Raw genomic sequence first — 26,299 nt, forward strand, 5'->3', positions numbered from 1 at the left:
TCACTCCATGCCAATTATCTGAGAAATCGTGAACATGAGGTATTAGATATTGATCTGGGGTGGTGTCATCGTTAAGCTGCCTGTAATCTCCACAAGGTCACCAAGCTCCACTGTGTTTACTACAGTACCAAACCTTCATAAACTCCTGAATGAGTAAAGGTGCTGATGTACTTTCTTCACGATGCCATTCATTTGTGGGTCCTCCGAGATACTGGCTCCCAAGAACTTAAATTTGCTCACCCTCTCCACCTCTGATCCCCCAATGATTACTGAATTGTATAGTATACCACTGGTTTTCCTTTCCTGAAGTCAACAATCAGCTCTTTGGTTTTGGTGACATTTAATCCAAGGTTGTTGTAAGTGTACCATTCAGCCAAGTTTTCAATCTTCCTCATGGCCCTTTTATTATACCACCCACTACCGTAGTATCGTTGGCAACTTTGTAGATGGTGTTATTGTTTTGCCGAACCATACAGTCATAGGTCTAAAGTGAGTAGAGTAGGAGCAACCCTGGGGTGCTCTAATGGAGATTGTGGAGGTGATGTTCTTGCTAATCCTCACTGATGTGGTGTGGAGGTAAGGAAATCCATGATCCAATTGCACAGTGGGGTGTTGAGTCCGAGGTCTTAAGAGTTTTCTGATCAGTTTTGAGGGGGTGATGGTGTTAAATGCCGAACTGATGAATGCATTCTGATGAATGCATCTTTACTGTCCAGGTGTTCCAAGGCTTTGTGTAGAGCCAGTGAGATAGCATCCGTTGTCGACCTTTTGCTATGATAGACAAATTGGAATGGATTTATGTCACTGCTCAGACAGGATCTGATATGCTTCAACACCAGTCTTTCAAAATAAAGTACTACTGGTTGATAGTTATTAAAGCAGGTTACTACTGTGTCAGATTATGTTATATTTTATATTATGTATAGATATTTTTTTGGAAGATAGATTGTGGGGTTTTAGATAGGTATCTAAAACAGATCTCAGTTTAAAATACAAGAGTTATGGATAAGGTGGTGCCTACAAGTCTGCAAAGACAATAGACTACTGTGCTGGAGATTTTCACATCGAGGTCCAAATGGAAGGGCCCATCTTAGGAAACTGATAAGATCTCTCATGAATTGATTTTGGGAGTCAGCAAGCTGTTTTGGTGGAGTGTGCTGTTTTAGGAAGGTCATGTGGTTTTGCAAGCAGAGAGAATCAAACAGGGTTTTTTCTTTCTTGTTACACAGAGAGAGGGAGAGAGAGACTGCTGGTTTTCTGCATTGGGTTTTGGAAACTTGTTTGAAACCTCATTTTGAAGACAGGTTCTGAGTTCAGCCTGGTCAATGCCCTTGTGGTCCATACAAGAGGAGATGGCTGGCTGTATAATGTTTTGCCTGAGATAAACGAAACAGAAAAGGAACTCTGTGGTGACCTGAAAGAAAGAGGTTATCATCTGTAAAACTCTGATGGGGCAAGTTTCTTCAGCAAGACACTGAAGTGGCTGATTGGAAGGAATCAGTTTGTATGTGTCCAGTGAGTAATAAATTTCTCTCTGAAAACCAACAAGAATCTTCCAGAGCAGTAATCATTTACCTTTCAAGCACCAAAGCCTGGTGAAGATTCATAAATGTTAAATTCAGTGCACGGTATAAGAATTGCCTGATACAGATGAACTTGGAGTGAGAAGTGAGATCGGACTGTGAATCAAATAACTTTTCAGAACTTATACACACATTACCTACATGTGCACTTAGAATTAGAATGGGGTTACGTTAATAGTAATAAGTTTGATCCTTTTTTATGTTTAAAGAAAATTAAAAGTAGCTTTTGTTTAAGTAACCATTTGTCATGGTGAATTTCTATTGCTCCTGGGTTTTAGGGTCCTTTGGGCCCATCGCACTACGCTCTTCTTGGGCACCAGTATGATTGATGCCTGTTTGAAACAGGTGGGTACTACACCCTGCTGGATGTTGAAGATATCTGGAAATGCATTGGGAAATTGGGCAGATATTTAATACTTGGCTGGGTATTCCATCTCTCCTGGATGCTTTCCTTGGATTTAATCTCCTGAAGGCAGCCCACATGTCATCCTTGGATACGGACAGGAGAGGATCATCAGGGGACATGGGGGTGCAGAGAGTTGGTTTTTCCCTGTTACTCTGGTCAAATCAGGTTTAGAAGGCATTGAGTTTCTCTGGGAGTTAAACTTCGCTGTCTCCTTCTGCACCGGATTTGGTTTTGTAGCAAGTTATGTCATTTAGGCCCTGCCACAGCTGTAGGATGTTCTTTGTTGTTTTCATTTTCATCCGGAATCTCCACTTTGCCTGGAAGATGTCTTTTGTAGTTTATACCTGCTCCTTCTAATTTGTAAAGAACAAACTTAATCAGAGACTCATTGAAGGGACTGTTACTGTTCACATTATTTATGACTGAATATTTTTCTGTATTTGACAGTCAGTTTGTTTACATTTGTCTATTTTATATATGTATCTTTTCTTGAGTACAGTTTACATTGCTGATAAGGATAAATTCTGGCTGGCCTGCAGGATAAAGAATCTCACAGTTGTATGTGATGTTATGTATTCTGACAATAAATTTGAACTTGAGAGCACTACATTTGGGACACTATTTTACTGAGCCCTAGTAAAATTAACTCAATAGGCCTTTCCACACATATTGTAAAATGGAGATTCCACAGAAATTTTCCCAGGAATTCTCCTGTGACCCTGCAGTGTGAAAAGGTCTGTGGCCTTACCTCATCGGTAGTGCAGTGTGCAGTCTGCGGCCTTATCTCTCCCTGCAGTGTGAAAAGGTCTGTGGCCTTACCTCATCGGTAGTGCAGTGTGCAGTCTGCGGCCTTATCTCTCCCTGCAGTGTGAAGAGCCAAATGACCAAGCAGGGATGTCAGCGCTTGCGTGCTGCATCACATAGGCGATTAAAATTAAGAGATACCTTCTGACAACAGTGGGCTGATTCAGCCCGTCATGATGGCAGCACACATCAGGATGAATGGCTGTCCTAGTTAACCATAATCCCTCATGCAGCTGTATTTCCCAGAATGGGAAACAAAATCAGGTATTCATCATTGTGCCACCGTCACAACATGCTGAAGTGGCCCCAAAGTGTGGGAGGGGGCTTGGGTGGGTGGGTGACTGCCTGACTGATGGGTAAGTGAGAGAGAGTGGCCAGGTGAGTGACCTACCGACAGCTGGAAGGGAGGGATCGGGCAGGCGAGTGACCTACCGACAGCTGAGAGGGAGTGGGCGGGCAAGTGACCTACCGACAGCCGGGGCGGGGGGGTGATAGAATGGGCAGGCAAGTGACCTACTGATGGGAGGGAGCGAGCGGGTGGGCGAAAGACCAATGGATGGCCGGGGAGCAAGTGGATGGGCAATCGATGGGCGGGGGGCTGAATTTACTCTTACTCCTGTGAATGCATAACACGTCATCAGTTGGTGGTGAGGACCCCCCCCCCACCCTAAATTACTGGGGAGGGAAAATTCCCAGGAATTTGGACTACAATGTGAAAGGCCTGGGAGATCCTGAATTCCTGGGAATTTCTCCGGGACAAAATAGGGTCACCGCTTGCCTGCAGAGTGAAAATGCCTACTGAGAATTTTGGGGAAATTATTCTACTGGGTAAAGTTTTTACTGCCACTAGGTTGGATGGCAATCATTTCAACCTGGGATATTTCAACAAGAATTCCTCAGGAAAATAACTTTAATCCAACCATGTTTGTTTGCCCTCCAGCACTATGTCATGAGATCCGATTTTGTGGGAGGGAGTTCTTTACTTTGCACATTTTGTAAGCTTTTACCCATACATTTCTTTTTAGGAATAAAACAGTTTATCGATGTTTTTTGTTTTGATTTTAAAAACATATTTCCAGCTATTTTCTGCTAAATACAAAATAATATTTTAAATTCATTGGGTAACTTTTTTTTTATTAATTTTTTTATTTTTCACACCATAAATCACATTAGACATGATATACACTATTTCTTTTTCACACATATACAGTGACTTTTTCTCCCCCCCCTTTCCTCCCAAACCACCCCCTCACCCCCCCCCCCTCTCATCCATTTTAGGTATACAATCTAGGTTGCATTAAGCCAGTCAGACAATGTTGTCATTCAACAAAATTACACCAGAAATTCTACTGAGTCCATTCTTTTCTTTCCTTCTCCTTCCATCAACTTAGTTAATGTTTGCCCCCGGTAGGTTTTCGCTATTGTATTTAATGTAAGGCTCCTATACTTGTTCGAATATTTCAATATTATTTCTTAACCAATATGTTATTTTTTCTAATGGAATACATTTATTCATTTAAATTTGGTAGTTTCTTCCTTTTAATTTGGTTATGTATTCCATTAATATTTAAAGACATATAGTTCAGCGTAGCCCTTTTATATTTTGTTTATCTTCTCTTTCTGTTTTTCCATCATTACCTTTCCTCCTTTTCCATTTCTGTTTTCTTATTTTCAAATCTTTAATTCATTGGGTAACTTTAGGTATATATTCAGTTCTGGTAGCACTAATGGCAGGAAAAGCGGAAGTGAAATATAATCCAGACATCATCCAAGCTACTGCCATTGCAGAGTTCATCAGAGGGTTAGATTTTGATGCCGTAGTGATAGACGGCACATCTCCAGGTGGAAAATTGGAACTTAATGTAAGTACGTTTTGAGTTCTGTGAAATTACTATTTTCAGTATTATTTAATTGTTATTTCAATGTGGATTGGGTTTCCAGAGGTATTGTAGCATTGTGGTTATTTTTATTTTAGAGTTCTAATTCCCCTGCTACTGCTGGGGTAAATTATTTTTTAAAAATCCAGAACGGAAACAAGGTGTAATCATTGAAGTGACAAATGAAACTACCAAAACTAAAAACTCAACAGGTCAACAATGTTCTTTGGAAAATCTGTACCTGATATGCCCTTTGAAATGTCAGGCTGTTCAGGTCATGATACATTCATGTTTTCCATAAACATGAACAGAGAAGACAGCTGGACTATGGCTAATGAGGGAAATCAGGGATAGCATTAAAACCAAAAAAGGGGCACTTAAATTGACTAGGAAAAGCAGCAAACCTGAAAACTGGGAGAAATTTAGAATTCGGCAGAGGAGACAAGGGATCTAATTAGAAGGGAGAAAAGGGAGGGTATGAGAATAAACTTGCAAGGAACATAAAAACTGACTACAAAAGTATGTAAAGAGAAAAACACAGTTGAAACCAATGTATGTTCCTTGCAGGAACTCTTGCACCCATTTTCTATGATTCTACATAGCAATTCTGGCCTTGCCAAATGATTTATCTAAATTGATAAAGATTATAGATGAGCGAAGTACAGAGGAATTTCTGTGTATTTGTACAAGAATCAGAAATGTTAGCAAGCAAATTCAGAAGGTGATTAGGAAGGAAATTGGCATATTTTGATCCACTTATTTAAAAATGAATACAGGTATACCCCACTTTATGAAACTAGAGTGTTCCAATGAAACCTTTTGTAAGCTGAAAAAGCGTAAAGTGAAGACCCATTCACCACTATTGTTTAGTAAATGTTAGAGTCACAGATGGTTAGTGTTGACAGTTCCTTTGGTGAGATGGTTGTCCTATCAAAAATAGCTAAAAAAAAATAAATTGATAGTGTTTAAAGTTTAGGTGGGATGCTATTTTGGAGAAGTGACAGAAGTTGGAGCATTTTGATCAAGGGCCCATTGTTGAGGGGCGTTGTTGAAACCTGAGGTAGAAAATTCTTCCAGAGGGGGTTGAGCCTATGGAGTTCTCTACTTTAGAAATAGGATATTTAAAGAGGAAACCATTCGAGGGATAAAGGGCTTGAGGTTTATGGGGAACTGGTAGTGAAGAGAAGATGAGCCCTGGAGCAGATCAGCCATGATAATATTGAATGATGAGGTTGGCTAATGGGCCAAGTGGTCTACACCTGTCTGTATTTTTGGGGTTGTTATGGGCAAGTAAAATAACCCTATTATTGCAAGAAAATATCTTGTAAGACATTTATAATTCATGGTTGGGCACTTTCATCATAATTACTTTCAATGAATTGATTAAACTGACTTACTGAGTGGGTCAAAGTGGCATTATGGGCTTTCTGAGTGAGATGCGAGAAAGCTCGGGTATGAAATATTGACAAACCTTTGTATAAATGGGACTTGTTGATCTGAGTTAATTTCTGAAAAAAGCTAGAGTAAATAAAGCCAGTTTGTATACTGTCTAATTGAGGACACTATTAGTGAAGAAAGAAAGTCTGCAGACTGTGATTGTTGTTTATACACAGAAGTGCTGGAGAAACTCAGCAGACCCGCAACATCCAGATAACGTACAGATTAATAATTGAAGTCTCTCTGATGTAGAAGAGACCACAACAGGAATATTGGATGCACTTGATGACCCCTGGAGATTCACAATCCTTTTCAATAGCCCACACCGACATGTCTGTCCATAGTCTCATGCATTGCCAATACCTCATATTCCGTCCAACAACCAGATAGCATTAACATTGACTTCACTGGTTTCTGTTAGCCCCACCCTATCTTCTCTTTCCTTATTCCTATGTCTCATTTATTTCAGCTCCCCATCCCATGTCCCTCTCACTCCTCAGTCTCCTTTCCTCCAACTCTGCAAACACAGGAGGGGGCCAAGGTTGGCATAGCTGTTGTGTATAAACCTGCCTGCTGTACATAATGACACCCACATCATGATGTCACACCCCCCGCCCCCATATATATCTCTGTATGCCAGTAGCCATTTTAGTCTGATGATATTAAAGAATGAGAAAAGCACCACGTCTCCGAGACCTCATTGTGTAAGTGCATGCACGGCAGTAGTGATCGGGACCTGGGTTTGAAACCCAAGCGGTCTGTAAGGAGTTTGTACATTCTCTGCGTGGATTTTTCCTGGGAGCCCTGGTTTCCTCCCACCATTTGAAACATACTGGGGGTGGGGGGGGTGTATGTTAATTGCGCAGCATTGGCTCACCGGCTGAAATGGCCTGTTACCATGCTGTCTCTCTAAATTTAAATGTAAAAAATTTAAAATGTAATAAAAAATAAATTGAAATAGAGCCATCCCTTTCCCTGATCAATTCTGAGCTTTTCTCTCCTGCCCTCCCCTACATGTCCACCTATGGCCTCTTGGTTCTTGGCATGTGCTCCTTTTTCCCTCCTTCCCCCACCTTTTTAATTCAGATGCCCGTCTGATTTTTGCTCCTATCTTGATTGGGCTCAAACTGAAAACATTTTGCTTCCGATGGACACTGCATGACCCGCTGATAATTTCTCCAGCACTTTTGTGTATTCACAATATTGGTGCTTCCTTAAGGTTGTAAATTAATTCTTCAGCATAATTTGCAGCCACGGCACAGATTATCTCAAAAATTGTTTCTTTGATGTTCCAGTTGTTATCAAAATATAAATAGTTAATAAACAATTGTCAGCTGTGTCTTTCTCATGCAAAGATATTCTTTTCTTCTGCACTATAACTTGTATCTTTTAGATTAAAGGAATGAATTCTGCTTCTTGTGTTCACAATATTGAATCTAAGTTATCAAGAAATGATGGGATTTTGCATGTATCAGTGAACTTCACCACCAAAAAAGCCACAATTAAACTGGATCCAGAATTAGTGGGTCCACGTGATATCATCAGAATAATTGAGGTACCTGTACATCTAATTCTGTATTTAATGCTTATTACCATTATTTAATGCCTTTTTAAGTTTGTAAAGCATTTGCAGCACGACAACAGGTCCTTCTAGCCCATGAGGCCATTCCCCCCCAAATACACCAATTAATCTATGATCCCCATACGTTTTTGAAGAGTAGGAGGAAACCCACTCAGACATGGGGAGAAAATGCATACTCCTTATAGACAGCGCTGGATTTGAATGCAGGTCACGGGCTTTGCATAAACCATTATGTCAACCATGCTGTTCAGGTGCCAATGCACTGAACAGAATTGAAAACCAATTCAGAGCAGATTAGCTCTTGCCTCTACTCTTTACAGTAATAAACATCCACTTGGCCTTGCTTTCCTCTCTTCTACTCGGCATTTGCTTTTTCCATTTCCTACAAATATTAATCCAAGAACATTATTCTCCTTCTCCTAATAATTACCCAGTTTGCTCGAAAGTAAATTCTATGACTGATATTGTTTTTGAGACCATGTTTGGCACGATTGACTGCTCTGTTTCTTGGGTGTACAATATATTATTATGTCCTAACTTTATGAAAAATGCAAAAATGTCTTTTTTTAATTGAAGCAGATCCAATATCTACATTTATTCTCTCCTACATTAATGTCCAACTGCTAAGCATTCCTTCTTTATGAGCTATCTGTGTTTATGTTTCCCAGTCTAAGATGAAATATTTATTGCTCAGTTTGTGTTCTCTACATAGGGGAAAACAAAAATATCTTTGTATGACTGCTTTGTTCAGTCCACTTCTTCTGACTGCAAGTGTGTCACGTTAAACCTGGTGCTTTTAACTTGTTCTCTTATACACCCTATGTAACTTTGTCCTTTGTGTTCTTTCTTTCACATCTCCAACACACTATATTCCTTTTAATGCATTCTTTCCTTCGTCATTATTATATTCATTTTACTCTCCCACTTTTGGGTTCACCTCCATTCTGATATCCTTCTCATTAATAATCAAAACCTCTGATAATATTAATTATCTTGGCTGCTTGGAAAAGTAGCCAACACATCCTAGTGGCTACACCCTCTTAAATCTTCTGTCAGAAAAAAGATTCGCAAGTACAAGATCACACACAACCTGATTCTTGAACAGTTTCTTTCCATTTATCAAAATTCAGAATGAACCTCGCGCTAATAAAATTATGTTGCTGTTGCTTTGTACTAGTTTCTCTCTCACTGCTTTTCTGTTCTGTCTTTTATTTGCTGTACAATGAAATGGACGTTTCACCGGGTTTGCTTGCAAAACAAACTTCCCTACTGCACTTTGCTACATGTGACAATAAACTTGATCTTTGCCACTTAAGAACAAAAGAGATACGAGTTTTCCATCTGTACTTTGAGCCTTCCATGCCATTCAGTAAAATAATAGCAGGTGTATTTTTTTTTCCCTAAAACTATCTTTATTGATCTTTGGAACTCTTGACTCTACAGTACTAAAAATTACATCTATCTCAGCAGTGAAGGTACCCAATAATCAACATCCAAAGAATTCCAAAGACTTGCAACTTTCTGAGAAGACACTCTTCTACCTCTCAGTCTCATGGTCAACTCCTTATCCTGGGCTACGCATCCTACTTCTGGAATCTCCCACCCTACAAACATTGTCTACCTTAATGAGGTTACCACTCATTCAAAACTCCAGAACATGTAGGCCAGATTTGCTCCATCAAAATATATCTAAATCATCCCCAAATTAATCCAGTGAACCTTCACTGCCCTGCATCAAGGATAACAATGCATTTTCTTTATCGAGAAGTCAGTAGACAGTTTTCTAGTCATCAAATTATCAAGCCTCATTTAATAATTCTCTTTATTTATATACAACACTCCTTGATATTTAATTCCTTACAAATCTCACCTACTTTTTTTTAACCTTATTCAACCTCTGATTTGCTTTTATTTCAATTTAATTATTTTATTATTTCTGTACTGTTAATTTATACTGCCTTCAATTTTGTTGAGTTGTTCAGTACCTTGTTCATACATGACTTTCTAAAACTATGGGAAATTGAGGTTACTAACTGATCATACATATTATTCCTATCACAGGTCTGATTAGTTTAATTTCTCAGTGATGTTTACATAAATCATCTTGGTTAACTGCTCTTGATTATACTTTTTTTTTCTTATTTACTGAACTTTACTTCCATTCTAGGGACTTGGGTTTAGAGCATCAGTAGCCAAAAGACATTCAGCAGTACATCATCTGGACCATAAAGAGGAGATAAAACAGTAAGCCTGTTAATGAATTATTTAAAAAGTAATGGAAATGAATTTATCTTTAATTTATCCTGAATGACTGCAACATTTTTGTTTGATACAAATTTTAGATGGAGGAAGTCCTTCTTGATTAGCCTTGTTTTTGGCATTCCTGTCTTTGCTTTAATGATGTACACAATAGTGATGGACAACAACTACAGTGGCTCGATGGCTCTTGAACAAAATATTATTCTGGGTTTGTCAAGTCTTAATTTGATTTTCTTTATTCTATGTACTCCTGTTCAGGTGAGTGGAATTTTAAAACTTTTTTGAAAATGCTGAACTAATCAAGTAATCTTGAATAAATGTTGGGTACAGAACAGTCAAGTGGAATCTATATTCCCATACTTTAGTGTAGGTCTAGAACTCAGTTATTTAAAATAAGTTATTTGACTAAATTACTAGCAAAACATTTTTTCCACTGAACTCCACTTTTGTACATAATTTTGAATTCCAGGTACTCCGCTTCAAGGCTTCTTCATTAAAATTGAAGGAAGTTATGACAAATTAACCTGCTGTAGCGGGTTGTGAGCGAGCACAGTGGAAAGACTGAGGCAGAAGGCTGAGAGCTTGAGTATCACAACTGCTTTATTTTGAATTCCGCACTGCAGCCTTTAAGTTTCTGGTCCTGCCCCCAATATTCCGTCACTTGTGTCACAATGACGCAAACGTGCATGCACCCTTCCGGTCTGGACCAGAAGAGACCTATATCGCGATGCCATCTTTGCCGTGGCTACCCCGCTGACTGCGCGTAGCAAGCGGGGCCAGGTCGCCACTACAAACATGCATTGCCACATTTTTTTTTGGTGGGATGTTTCCTGCCTCATTTTATTTTTCTTCAGATGCTGTTGCTAAGAATACATATTCACCAGATGGCTTTACAAGAACAAATTAATATTAGGATATAATACAGCACATACAATTAAGTTTAAGTATAATTACATAGCCTTATGAAAGTATATTTTATATATCCAGCTCTAATTAATAAAGATAAACCCTTCCAAATTTTCAATGGACTTATCTCTTGCTGAAATAGTAGTTCACTAAATATTTTACGTTAGTTGGTTGTGACCAGCTGTAGTGTAAAGAGATCTTTTCTGTGATTTGAGCAATACAAGACTGAATCATGTTCGATGGAGGATTATTGGACTTTTACTGTAGTACTCTTGCAATAGTATCTAGAAAGTTTGAATTTATTTACAGTAAATTTGTTTACATTTGTATAATATACAGCTAACATAAAAATAATTCCATTAAAATGTCACGAATGAAGTGCAACTAAGAGGTTATGATTAAGTCAATAGTTTGTGGAATTAATTTGAGGCCACATCATGAAGCAGCTTCATAGCCCAAGAAATGGTGTGAGCACACAGAGAGAGAAAGGGTGTAAAAATGGAAGTATCTTAGATAGGAAGATATGAGCTAAGTGCTTTATTACTGTACTTAGCAATGAACAAATTTTTTTTGGATTATAGGGTACCAGAAATCAGGGTAAGCCTTTTTCCAAGGGGAATAGACCAGTTAATGGTGGTTGTGAAATTTACATTTAGAAATAATAAAGAAATAACATGTCACTTGAGTTGTTTGGTGTTTTACAGTCCTTAACTGTTTCTACTTGTCAAAATTATGCCTTGAGAAGTTAAATATTCCTTACACTCTAAGAAGAACCAAGATGGCATTGAATTTATTTTTACAAAAGTCTACCGAGTATGAAAATACTCACATTCCCCACAATTAACAAATCAAAGCTTGTATGTATATTTCAACGTATTCGTTGACTGGCATATAGGTCCGCCCCCCCCCCCCACCACATTCCCACCATTAGCTGTGTGAAGAAGTCCCCTTTCATGTTCCCCCTAAACTTTTCCCATTTCACTCTTAACTCATGACCTCTGGTTTATATCTCACCTACCATTTGTGGAAAATGCCTATCTACATTTACTCTGTCTGTCTTCCTCATAATTTTAAATACCTCTTATCAAATCTCTCCTCATTTTTCTACGCTCCAGGGAATAAAGTCCTAACCTGTTTAACCTTTCCTTGTAACTTGGATTCTGAAGACTGGACAGCATCTTAATAAATCTTCTATGTACTCTTACTATCTTATTGATATCTATCCTGTAGTTAGGTGACCAAAACTGCACACAATACTCCAAATTTCTCTTAGAACACTTTCCAATAATTTACCTACTATTGTCATCAGGCTCACTGACCTATAATTTTCAGGGTTACTTTTGGAGCATTTTTTAAACAACAGAACAATGTGAGCTACCCACCAATCCTCTGGCTCCACACCCGTGGCTAAGGACATTTTATATATTTCTGCCAGAGCCCCTGCAATTTCTACACTAGCCTCCCTCAAGATCCGAGGAAATATCTTGTCAGGGCCTGGGGATTTATCCACCTTTATTTGTTTTAAGACAGCAAGCACTTCCTCCTCTTTAATCTGTATAGGTTCCATGACCTCACTGCTTGCTTTCCTTACTTCCTATGACTCTGGGCCCATTTCCTAAATGAATACTGATCAGCAGCGGCTATTTTCATGAAAATACATATGTAAATAAACCGCAGGAAATTGTCTATATTTCGGTGCTAATTGAAGTTCTAGCACACAACAGAAGGATAAAATGTAGGAAGAGGATTACTTATTCTGTACTTCACACTTTTCATTGTAATTAATGTACATTTTTAAAGTTTATTGGAGGATGGTACTTTTACGTTCAAACCTGCAAGTCTCTGAAGCACAAAACTGCCAATATGGATGTCCTCATCGTTCTGGCAACTTCCACTGCGTATCTATACTCCTGTGTAATACTGATTGTGGCCATTGCTGAAAAGACAGAACAAAGTCCAGTGACGTTCTTTGATACTCCACCCATGCTGTTTGTCTTCATTGCCTTGGGGAGATGGCTGGAGCATGTAGCAAAGGTAATTATTTACTTGTACAATTTACTAGGTAAGGCCATTTACCATCTGAAAATATTTTGTATTAGAACATGAAAGAGTATAGCCAGTACAGGTTCTAAGCCTACTCCATGGTCATTCTAATCCTTCCCTCCTTCACAGTCCATATCCCCCAATTTTCTTACATCCATGCACCTTTCTAAGAATGTGACATCTGCTCTAATCTTTCCTCCATTCACCTTAAACAGATGTCCTCTGCTATTGGCCATTATCACCCTGAGAAAACGGTGTGGCTATCCAGTCTATCTATGCCTTTCATAATCTTATACACCTCTATTAAGTTGCCTCTCAATCTCTGCCACTCCAAAGAGAAAAGCCTTAGCTTACTCAACATTTCCTCATAAGACACGTTGTCTAATCCAGCAGCATTCTGGTAAATCTCCTCTGCATCCTCTCTAAAGCTTCCATGTCCTTCCTATAAAAGGCCAACCAGAACTGAACACTGTTATATTGTTCACAATGTAAACCACTTTACTGTGTGTAATCCAATAATGTTTATGTTTGATATTGTTTTACTGTTGCCAAAAGACACCAAAATGACTACAGTATTCCAGTCAATGACCTCAAGAAAAACCATTAGTGAGGTTTTGGATTATGGAAACCAGCAAACCAGAATGTTCTTATTTGCTGGAAGTATTTGTGTTCTTAACTGAATTGTTAAATTGTGGGTACATTTGCTTTCTCTCCTGCTTCCATAATACAAAGGCATAAATCCAGTGGCAGAATTCTAACTTCTGGCTTCACATTAATCAACTTATTTATACCCAGTGGGAAAACTTGAAGTGGTATGGTCCATGTGGATGTGTTAGATGAAACCATTATTTCTGTTGTTTAAAAACTGCTATTTCGTCCTGAAAGTCAGTACTTTGAGAACTTTATCATTATCAGAAAATTTTGGGATAAATAATGCAGTTTTGCCTCTGATCAACCCACCACAATGCTATTTTATTGTTTTGCATTACCAGTATTATTTATCTGTATTTTTTAAAATTAAATTTAGACATAAAGAACAGTAACAGGCCTTTCAGCCCACAAACCCTTGCCACTCAATTAACCAGCAATCCCCTGTAAGTTTTGAACGGTGAGAGGAAACCAGATACCCCGGGGAAAACCCACGCAGACATGGAGAGAATGTACAAACTCTTTACAGACAGCACAGGATTCAAACCCTGGTCCCAATCGCTGGCATTGCAACAACATTGTGCTAACCATAAGGTCTTTACACACTTGAATTGGCATTTCTTTAAGACTGTAATGTAATATAGAAATAATCTGGCAAGAGGAAATGGAAATTGCCTGGTGCATTAATTGCCAAACTTGGGTAGCTCTGAGTAGGTAGCAAGCTATACCTATTTGGATCAATTTGGGTACCAAAGAATTCATATCTAGGATAATGGGAAATCAAGAAGAATTTGAGACTGAAGATTAAGGAGATAGGTATTAAAGAGCACAATTATCTGATTTGTTAAATCACAGTTTCAGAATGGTGTTTTTCTTGTAGAGTAAGACTTCAGAAGCCCTGGTTAAGCTGCTATCCCTTCAAGCTATGGATGCAACAGTGGTTACACTGGGAAAAGACAACACAATACTGTGGTAAATTTTGATTTCTGAATTCAGCCATTTGCAATGACCCTCTGTGAATACTTTTAATGAAACTTTAATTTGGATAAATGCTACAGTATAGTATTTTATAGTCTTTCGTTTCTTAATTGTTTTTCCACTTTTACTCCTCTATGACTGCATGTCCCTATGCATAACATTCTGTCTGTTTGTACAACTCCATTCCCGATACACTCATGACTATTTATCCAAGTTTGGCTCCAACACAATCCATCAATTTGCTGATGATCCCACTATTGTCGGCCAAATCTTGGGAAATAATAAGACACAATACAGGATGGAGATCAAGAATCTGATTGGGTAGTGGCAAACAACAATCTTGCTCTCAACGTCAAGATCAAGGAGCTTATTGTAGATTTTAGGAAGGGGTGGGGTGCAGAGGGATGTGTATTGATGGGATAGGGATGGGATAGGAACTTTAGTACCTTAAAGTTCCTGGGAGTCCACATATGGAAGGACTCCTCCTAAAGCCTTCACGTTGGGAGGAGTCACGTGATGGAGTAGTGGCCGGACGGTGAACTCCAGCCCTCTCCAGAAAAGTCGGGAAAAACAAGAGAAAATACAAAGGCACAGAAATACAAGTTAAAGAAAAGTGAGTATAAAGGTGGAAAGAAGATGGAGACAAAAGGAGAAAAATCAAAATCAACGGAAAGAAGAGAGGAAGAGAAGACAACGGAGGAAAAAGGTGAAGGCCTTACCTGTCCGAAGAGGCCCGCTGTGGAGAGAGGACCCCACTACCTCAGGTCGGTAGAAAAAGAACTACAACAATGGCTCACAGAGCCGAGTAAAAGTGCGCAACTGCGCATGAAAAAAAACACACCGACGGGAGGGGGGACCAGCTGGGGAGTCGATCTCCACAGCCGGCAACGACAGCTGCAGAACACCTGCAGCAAGAAGAGACCAAAGAAGACAATGGAAACAAGAAAGAAGAGGAGGAAAGGGCATCAAAGAAACAACAGATGGCCAACCCAGAGGAAGAAGAAGAGGAAGAATACAGTGAAATAGATAAAGGGAAAGGCAAGGTAAAGGATATACTTGCTCTTGTTAGAGGATACATGGAGTCATTTAAAGAATGGCAAACACAGGAATTCAATGATTTAAGAAGAAGAATAAACAACACAGAAAAGAAAATAAATAAAATGGATATGACCTTAACAGAAATGGGGAAAAAAATGGACAAGATGGAAGAACGGGCAATAGCAGCAGAAATGGAGGTAGAAGACTTAAAAAAGAAAATGGAGGAATCTAATAAAAAAACTAAAGAGACACAAGAATTACTAGCCCAAAAAATAGATATAATGGAAAATTATAACAGAAGAAATAACATAAAGATAGTGGGCCTTAAGGAAGATGAAGAAGGCAAGAATATGAGGGAGTTTATAAAAGAATGGATCCCTAAGGCCCTAGGATGTCCAGAACTACAGCAAGAAATGGAAATAGAAAGGGCACATAGAGCATTGGCCCCTAAACCACAACCACAACAAAAACCAAGATCTATTGTAGTAAAATTCCTAAGATATACTACAAGAGAAAAGGTACTGGAGAAGACAATGGAAAAAGTAAGAGAGGGCAACAAACCACTGGAGTATAAAGGGCAAAAAATCTTCATTTATCCAGATATAAGCTTTGAACTCCTAAAGAAGAGAAAAGAGTTCAATACAGCAAAAGCGATTTTATGGAAGAAAGGACATAAATTTACACTGAAGCATCCTGCGGTATTGAAAATATTTATTCCAGGACAACAAAACAGACTGTTCTCGGATCCAGAGAAGCACGAAAATTTGCAGAACAATTACAAAAATAGACTGAGGGATGAAGACGGGTAATGAGAGCAAAAATGATCACGATTGATATGTATGTGGGTAAAGACAAAAATAGTCTGAGGGATGAAGACGGGTAATGAGGGTAAAAATGACCACGATTGATATGTATGCGGGTAAAGAGGTATAAGAGTGAATAGAGACAATGGGCATACGTGAAAGTATCTGTAATTAGAGGAAAACATAGATAGTATAGACAAGAATTAATAAGGGAAGGTAATGGAATAGAGAGAATAAGGAGGGAATTAAAAGAGTGACCTTTGTGACATATAAAAAGTGAAATCTTTTCTGGGGGGGGCTGGGTGGGGGAAAAGAGCGGTCACTGCAAAATCAGTTGACGCTTGCGAGTGGATTCGCAAATCCAAATGGAGAGGGGAGATGTGGTTGTCCAACAAGGGATAAAGGACAACTCAGGAGGGGAAGGGGAGATTGGGGATAAATAAGATAGAAATAGGAGAATAAGGAAAATGTTGGATGTTGTAGGAATGTTGTCTGGTAAAGAGTTGAAAATAAGAAAACAGAAATGGAAAAGGAGGAAAGGTAATGATGGAAAAACGGAAAGAGAAGATAAACAAAATATAAAATGGCTACGTTGAACTATATGACTCTAAATATTAATGGAATACATAACCAAATTAAAAGGAAGAAACTACTAAATTTACTGAAAAAGGAAAAAATAGATATAGCATTTGTCCAAGAAACACACTTAACTGAATTGGAGCACAAGAAATTAAAAAGAGATTGGGTAGGACGTGTAACAGCAGCATCGTATAATTCAAAAGCAAGAGGAGTGGCTATATTAATTAGCAAAAATGTGCCATTTAAAATAGAAGAGGAAATAATAGATCCAGCAGGGAGATATGTTATGATAAAATGTCAGATATATTCGGAGCTTTGGAATCTACTTAATATATATTCACCTAACGAAGAAGATCAAAAGTTTATGCAAGATATCTTTTTGAAGGTAGCTAATACGCAAGGGAACATACTAATAGGAGGGGATTTCAACCTGAATTTGGATCCAAATGTGGATAAAACGGGGAAAAAAATTAACAGGAAGAACAAAGTAACCAAATTTATAATTAAATCAATGCAAGAAATGAAACTTGTGGACATATGGAGGAAACAAAACCCAAAAGAAAAGGAATACTCATACTACTCAACTAGACATAAAACATACTCAAGGATAGACCTATTCCTGTTATCAGCCCACATTCAAGGGAGAGTTAGGAAAACGGAATATAAAGCTAGACTATTATCGGACCACTCACCCCTGTTATTGGCAATAGAGCTAGAGGACATCCCTCCAAGAATGTATAGATGGAGATTAAACCCCATGCTACTTAAAAGACAGGATTTTAGAGAATTTATTGAAAAACAATTAAAAATGTACTTTGAAGTAAATACGGAATCAGTGGAAGATAAGTTTATACTATGGGACGCAATGAAAGCATTCATTAGAGGACAAATAATAAGTTATGCAACCAAGATGAAGAAGGACTATAATCAGGAAACAGAGCAGTTGGAAAGGGAAATAGTAAACATAGAAAAAAAATTAGCAATAAAGGAAGATACAACCAAAAGAAGAGAATTGGCGGATAAAAAAATAAAATATGAAACATTACAAACATATAAGGTGGAGAAGAATATAATGAAGACAAAACAGAAATATTATGAACTAGGTGAAAAAACACACAAAATCTTAGCATGGCAGCTTAAGACAGAGCAAACTAAGAAAATGGTATTGGCAACAAGGAAAAAAGACAAACAAATTACATATAATCCAAAAGAAATTAAGGAAAACTTCAGAGAATTCTATGAACAATTATACCGAACTGAAAACAAAGGGAAAGAAGGGAAAATAGATGAATTTTTGACTAAAATTGAACTACCAAAACAACAAATAGAGGAACAAAATAAATTAACAGAACCATTTGGAACAGTAGAAATACAAGAGATCATAAAAAATTTACCAAATAATAAGACACCAGGAGAGGATGGACTCCCAATAGAATTCTACAAAACATTTAAAGATCTAATAATACCGCCCCTCCTGGATGTAATCAACCAGATTGATGAGACACAAAACTTACCAGATTCATGTAAAACAGCAATAATTACAGTGATACTAAAACAAGGGAAAGATCCACTCTCACCAGCGTCATATAGACCAATATCTCTGCTAAACACAGATTATAAGATAATAGCTAAACTATTAGCAAACAGATTAGCAGAACAGGTACCGAAAATGGTAAATTTAGACCAAACTGGATTTATCAAAAAAAGACGCACAACAGACAATATTTGTAAATTTATTAACTTAATTCATGCAGTAGAAGGAAATAAAGCACCGGCACTAGCAGTTGCTTTAGACGCAGAGAAGGCCTTCGACAGAGTAGAATGGAATTACTTGTTCAAAGTATTGCAAAAATTCAGTTTACCGGAGAAGTATATTAATTGGATTAAAGCATTATATGAGGGACCGTTAGCAAAAGTGACAGTAAATGGACATGTATCAAAGCAATTTAACTTAAGCAGGTCAACGCGGCAGGGATGCCCACTATCACCATTATTGTTTGCGCTAGCTATAGAACCACTAGCAGAATCGATAAGAATAGATAATAATATAAAAGGAATAAAAATAAAAGACAGGGAATATAAAATCAGTCTATTTGCGGATGATGTGATAGTGTACTTAACAGAACCAGAACTATCAATAAAAGAACTATATAAGAAATTGAAGGAATATGGAGAAGTGTCGGGATACAAGATAAACGTAAATAAAAGTGAAGCAATGCCTATGAATAACGCGGATTTCTCAAAATTTAAGGAGGAATCCCCATTCAGATGGCAAATGCAGGCAATAAGATACCTAGGTGTGCAAATAAACAAAAATCTAGGCCAATTATATAAACTCAATTACAATCCACTAATGAAAAAATTACAGGACGATTTAGAGCATTGGAAAGAGCTACCACTAACACTGATAGGAAGGATAAACTGTATTAAAATGAACATTTTTCCAAGGATACTATACTTATTTCAGGCATTGCCAATACAACTGACAGAAAAATTCTTCAAAGAGTTAAAGAAAATAATAAGGAGATTTTTATGGAGAGGGGGGAAACCGAGGATAGCACTAGATAAATTAACAGAATGGTATAAACAGGGAGGCTTACAATTGCCAAACTTCAAAAATTATTATAGAGCCGCACAATTAAGGTACCTATCAGATTTTTATCAAACAAGGGAAAAACCAGACTGGACAAGACTAGAATTAGATAAAATAGGGGAAAAGATACCTGAACACATATTATATAAATGGGATGAAAAATTGGTACAACATAGAACTTCTCCAGTATTACATCATCTCCTCAATATATGGAAGAAGATTCATGTAGAAAGAAATAAAATAAATTATCAAATACCAAAACTAATATTGACGCAAAATAAGCTACTCCCTTTTACAATAGACAACCTTTCCTTTAGAAAATGGGAAAAAAAAGGGATTAAAAGAATAGAAAATTGTTTTTCAGGAAGTAGATTCTTATCCTTTGAACAAATGAGAGATAAGTACAATATAACTGGAGATACAGCGCTGGCATATTACCAACTGAGATCCTACTTGAAAGATAAATTAGGAAGCAATTTGAGTTTACCAGAGGGAAGTAACCTTGAATATGTGATTACAGATACAATGTTAATCAAAAGATTTATAACAAATATGTATATCAAACTGCAAGAAAAGGAGAATGAGGAAACAAATGGTAAAACTAAACAAAAATGGGAACAAGATTTAAATATAAAGATAAAAAAGGAAACATGGGAGAAATTATGTTCTGGAACGATGAGAAATACAATAAATACGAGGCTGCGTATGATACAATATAATTGGTTACACAGACTATACATTACACCGCAAAAGTTAAATAAATGGGACCCAACAGAATCTGATAGATGTTTTCGATGTAAAAAAGAAAGGGGAACAACAATTCATGCAATCTGGACATGTGAAAGAGTAGAAAAATTTTGGGATGATCTCAATCAGATATTAAATAAAATAACAGAAAACAATATACCAAAGAATCCAGAGATCTTTCTCCTAAGTAACATAAAAAATAAAGAATTTGGAATTGACTTGGAAGATGCACAAAAATGATTTGTCAAGATAGCCCTAGCCGTAGCAAAAAAATGTATTATGTCAACCTGGAAATTGGAAGATAATTTGAAAATACAACAATGGTATATAGAAATGAATAAATGTATTCCATTAGAAAAAATAACATATAGTTTAAGAAATAATATTGAAATATTCGAACAAGTATGGGAGCCTTACATTAAATACAATAGCGAAAACCTACCGGGAACAAACATTACCTAAGTTGATGGAAGGAGAAGAAAAGAAAAGAATGGACTCAGTAGAATTTCTGGTGTATTTTTGTTGAATGACAACATTGTCTGACTGAATTAATGCAACCTAGATTGTATACCTAAAATGGATGAGAGGGGGGGGGGGTGGGGGGGTGGCTTGGGAGGAGGGAGGGGGGGGGGGAGAAAAAATCACTGTAAATGTGTGGAAAAGAAAAAGTGTATATCATGGCTATTGTGATTTATGGTGTGAAAAATAAAAAATTTTAAAAAAAAAAGCCTTCACGTTGAGGCAACATTGAAGAAACTACACCAATGCCTCTACTTTATGAGGAGATTTAGACTATCAAACCTCCACAGGTATACTGTAGAAAGTATACTGACTGGTTGCATCATGGCCTGGTTTGGAGTACCTCCTTTGAAAGTAGCCAATATCATAAAGGACTACCATCACTTTGGTCACAATCTCTTCTTGCTGTTACCTTCAGGCAGAAGGTACAGAAGGCTGAAGTCCAGCACGTCTATATTCATGAACTGTTTACTTTTCTCAATGACTCTCAGATTCTTACTACCCTAAGCATAAACTACTCCAGGACCACCAAAAAATACCTATTGAAACACCACTTTTTTTTGCTGTGAATATTTACTTCTCTATGTATCTATTATATTTGTCATCTTTTTTCCATACTAGGTTAATTTATTGTATTCGTGAGTTGTTTTACACAGAAGCACCTGTTTAGATGCAGCAAGTAAGAATGTTGGCACATATGTGCATTGTACTTGTATGGATGACAGTACTCATTATCAAGGTTGCTCTTGGGCTTTGTCAACTTCATTGGGTAGGCTGACTATAAATTGCACTCGATGGTATGAGTTGATACAGTTTTTGCCACACTAACTTACAAGGTATGTAAGAGGCTGCCTAGCCCAGTAATAGGCAAAGTTAGAAAAAATAGCAGATATATTCATTGCTGTAGTTTTCTTCAACTACCTTTGTCTGCAGTCACGCACTTACCTGCATTGGGAATGGTGCTGGTCGCCACTGATGACATGTCTGAGGCAGTGCATGGGAGTAATAGCATGCATGCAGGGGTTAGTTCAGAAGGTTGCATACGTTGTGATGGATCTTGGATGCAGGAGGAGGAGATTGAGATCACCCGTGTGGTGGAGAGCCAATGAAAAGATCAGAGATGTTTTGCTGGGTGGCATTTGGTGGGATGAAGAGTTCAGTGTTGTGTTTGAGAGGACTCCATTTTGTGCTGAAAAAAATGAGTGAGTGTATTCTTTAAATTGTGTGCATACAGGGTAAATTACTGCAGTTACAAGTGGTGACCCTATGGGTTCACAGCACCTTCTAGGTTAAAATGGAAAGAGATGAGGATAAACCCCTTACAGGAGCAGTTGGGGAGGTCAAGCTAGAGGTTCCCCCCTTTTTATTAACAATGCAGCAACTGGCGTGGTTCATGATCCTTGAGGCACATTTCTCCGCCCTCAGTGTGACAAGTCAGAAGACGAAATTCAGTTTACTTGTGGCTCATCTTCCAGAGCAGATTGCCTGTGAAGTGAAGGATGTTTCAGTTAATCCATATAACCATATAACCATATAATCATTTACGGAGCGGAAACAGGCCATGTTGGCCTTTCGAGTCTGCACAGGTTCACTGATTTTGTGTGCCCTCTTCAGGCATTGGTCCCGGTAGATCTTCATTCAATAACGATGGACGAATTCAATGCAGGTGGAATCAGTCGTTCTCTTGCCCATTTGGATTTTGTATTTCTGCGCACTGTTGTTGTTGTTTCTGATGAGATTCTGAGTGATGGTCAAACCCATCTTTTTTTTTCCCATCCAACTATCTTTCAAAATTTGCAAAGTTTGGGGTCCACAGACACCTGCGCTACAGCGATGCAACCGGGATCTCAGGATGGCCATTGCAGAAAGCACACAGATGCTCTGTGAAGCAGTCTCCAATCAAGGAGGCTCCATTCCCCCATTAGGATCTCAGGATGGCCAGAGCAGAAAGCACACAGATGCTCTGTGAAGCAGTCTCCAATCAAGGAGGTTCCATTCCCCCATTAGGAAGGTCTCAAACTCCTCTGCTTCTTCTGGAATAATTCTGACCAAGCTTCCTCCACTTACACTCTCATCCGCCTGCCACAACTGATTCTCACCCTGTCTAACTTCATTTTGATGCCTATTTCATTCAAAATCACCCATACAACATCCTTATGGCTGCTATTCTTCAGCATACTCAGCCATCTCAGGAGGTTTGTATTGCCAAGTTGCTAGCTGATGACAGCCTAGACAATAGGCAACGGTCTCAGATGCTGAGAAGATGGCACAGGATAGCTAGGGTGGACCCTATTGAAGGGGATGCATGGAAACAGTGGTTCCTTCAATGTTTTCTTCGTCGAGTTTAAGGACACTTGATGAGTGTCTTTTGCATGTTCAGTCTCAATGAGTTGGCAAATAATGCTGACTTTGTTATGTCTATGACCTTTGCAATAAAGATTGAAGCATTGGTTACTCCACCCAGTCAGCAGGAGCAAACAGAGCTGCAACAATTGCTTACTGCACCTTGTCAACCACCAGCACCTCATCAACTGAAGATAACTGAGGTGGAGCAGCAAATGGCAACACTGAGCACCCAACGGAATTCCTCCCGTCGGCCTGGTTGGAATTGTGCTGGTCGAGGGCGTGGTAGAGGTGACAGGAGCATATTTGTTGGAAGCACCAGAAATTTCGTGCTGCCACCTGGTCCTGTCAGCCACCTTGCGACTTCTACAAAGGGCAGCCAGGAAATGACCAGACCAGGCAGTAGAGGCAATTGTTGCCCATGAGAATGTTGTATGCTGTCTCTTCCTTAAAGAGTGTCTCTTGGGTGTTCAATTTCTTGACGAATCTGGTGCAGAAATTTCTGTGGTCCCTCCAACCCCTAAAGAATGTAAACACCCTAATATGTCATGTATTCTTTCAGACACGAATGACTCTCATATTCAGACATGTGGCCAGAGGTCACTCATGCTGGATTTCGGTCTCAACAAACCTTTTTGGTGAGTTTTCATGGTTGCAAATATGGTGGATCCCATTTTGGGAGTGGATTTCCTGTCACATTTTTATTTGCTGGTGGATTTAAAGAATCGCTATGTCGAGGACCAACAGAGCCTCCAACCTGGCTCCTGCCCTTTCCAAGAATTGTTCAAGTATTTCCCTTGCCTAGTGGCCCCCATTGTATCACCATACAGACAGTAAACATGTGATAACCTACCACATAGACTCGGGGTCATCCAGGCTCATAGATTAAAATCATGAAAGTGGAATTCAACCACATGTAGGAGCTGGGCATAGTTTACAGATCTGACAGCTGCTGGGCATCACTGTTGCATATGGTTCCAAAAGAGTCTCCTGGGGATTGGCGGCCTTGTGATTATCATGCCCTGAACAATTTCACTGTGCCTGAGCAATACAACATTCCCAATTTGCAAGACTTCTCAGCGAACCTCAACAGCAAACATGAGTTTGCAAAAATAGATCTAGTAAGTGCTTACTATTACATTCCAATAGAGTCTTCTGATGTTGCCAAGACAGCAGTAATTACTCCTTTCGGCACACTTAAGATTCTCCGGAATGTAGCTCAGACATTCCAGTGGATTATGGACCATGTACTCTCCAGCCTCGATTTTTTCGACATCAGCGATATTCTTGCAGCAGTCTCCACATAGTTGAAATTGTGAAAATCATTGTCTCCAAACTCAATGGTCTTTTAGAGATGGATTTGTTAGATCCTTTTAGTTGTTCGGTAAGGGGTAATAGAGATGCTGTAGCATTCGGCAGGAAACAGCGGTAGAAATTTATCATCCCTAAAAAAACTGTAACCGGCCAAATGTAATAGCTATATGAGAATCTCAAATTTCTTGCACTTTCGTTTAATCAGGCAAGAATCTATGCTGTGTAACTCCATGTCCCAAAAATATAAGATAAGCTCCATCAGTGCTATGGGAGCGGTGTTAGAACAAAGAGTCCATGGGCAGTTGGAACCTTTGGCATTCTTTTCAGCCAGGCTGTCACCAGCTCACCAGCTCAGGCAAAATATAGTACGTTTGGTCAAAAACTCCTAGCCATCTACCTCACAATGAAACATTTCTGTTTTTTGTTGGAAGTTCATGCTTTCATCATTTTTACAGACCACCATCTACACCATATTAATCTGTAATTTCAAGTTTGAAAAACTAGATATTTAATGTGATTGTAATTCTTGGTTGCAGTTTCCACTATTCACTTTGGATGGCATTTTGCAAAATCTGTAGATTGTTATTCCTATTATCCAGGAAACATAAAATGTACCCAAAGCATATAATTAATTTAAAGCAACACAAATAGAAACAGTCTCATTGACTGGTAGTAAGAGAATGAATTTAAAACAGATTAGTATCCTTTCTGTATCTATCTCTGGGTGTTGATAGCAATGTATATTCTGAATAATTTATGAAATGAAAAAGTAGGCCAATAAAAAGCATATGAATGTATTCTTGTATGTGTGTGTTCTGTACAGGTACATGATCTTTTATCTGGACATCTAAAATTCAGAAAGCTCCAAAATCCGGCAAGTGGGGAGAGAGGCGGCCACGTGTGTCAGATGGGCGAGTGGGGGGGGAGACCAGCAGTGAGAGTCAGGCGGGCGAGAGACCGGCGGCTGGGAGACCGGTAGCGCAAGTTGGACGGGTGGGGGGGGGAGAGACTGGCAGCATGAGGTGGGGGGGAGGGGTTGAGGGGAGACAGCAGGGCAACTGGAAGGGGGTGGAGGGAGATAGGGCAGCACAATTCAGGTGGGCTTAAATCTGGCTTTCCGAAATTCGGAACACACTGTCCCCCAAGGGTTCCGGATAAAGGATTGTGTACCTGTATATTACCACACACAAATACACACACACATGCAGTGACCTCTATAATTAAAGTGCACATTCCAGATTTTATTCAAGGCTGTTTCTATACATTTTGGTTTGATAATACAGAAATTACAACACTTTTTATACATAGTCCCCTCATTTCAGGGTACCATAATGTTTCGGACATTTGGCTTCGCTGCATTTGTGATTACTCAGGTATGTTTAATTGCTTAATTGGTGCACGTATAAGAGAACTTGGCTTGCTTCTAAGCTCGTGATCACCTTTGGAGTCCGTAGTTGCCATTTTTCAATGTGAGGAACAGAGTTGTTCCAATGAAAGTCAAATAAGTCATTTTGAGGCTGAAAAACAAAAATAAAACAGTAAGAGGCATTGCCCAAACCTTAGGATTATCAAAATTAGCAGTTTGGAACATCATTAAGAAGAAAGAGCGTACTGGCGAGCTCAGTAATCACAAAGGGACTGCTATTCCAAGGAAAACCTCTACTGCTGATGACAGAAGAGTTCTCGTCAGAGAATTTTCTTCATTATGATGTATGTCTGATAGATAAACACTGTTCAGGAGCCAGGGGTGAAAACGTCAATGACTACTGTCCACAAAAAACTTCATGAACAGAAATACAGAGGCTACACTGCAAGATGTTAGCCTCAGAAAGAGTATCCT

At 38.7% G+C, this 26,299-nt stretch overlaps 1 protein-coding gene across 2 annotated transcripts in view; it reads left to right on the forward strand.

The window, feature by feature from the left end:
- LOC138739519 (copper-transporting ATPase 2-like) overlaps positions 1-26,299 on the forward strand; it is a 106,032-nt gene that overhangs the window by 12,780 nt on the left and 66,953 nt on the right. For both annotated transcript variants that reach the window (XM_069891757.1, XM_069891758.1), the window contains exons 4-9: positions 4,495-4,655; positions 7,501-7,662; positions 9,857-9,933; positions 10,032-10,206; positions 12,655-12,888; positions 14,426-14,517. In XM_069891757.1, the coding sequence (XP_069747858.1) occupies positions 4,495-4,655; positions 7,501-7,662; positions 9,857-9,933; positions 10,032-10,206; positions 12,655-12,888; positions 14,426-14,517 (901 nt within the window). The remainder of the gene's footprint in view (positions 1-4,494; positions 4,656-7,500; positions 7,663-9,856; positions 9,934-10,031; positions 10,207-12,654; positions 12,889-14,425; positions 14,518-26,299) is intronic.

This window comes from Narcine bancroftii, chromosome 7 (genome assembly GCF_036971445.1).
Source record: "Narcine bancroftii isolate sNarBan1 chromosome 7, sNarBan1.hap1, whole genome shotgun sequence".
Taxonomy (NCBI): domain Eukaryota; kingdom Metazoa; phylum Chordata; class Chondrichthyes; order Torpediniformes; family Narcinidae; genus Narcine; species Narcine bancroftii.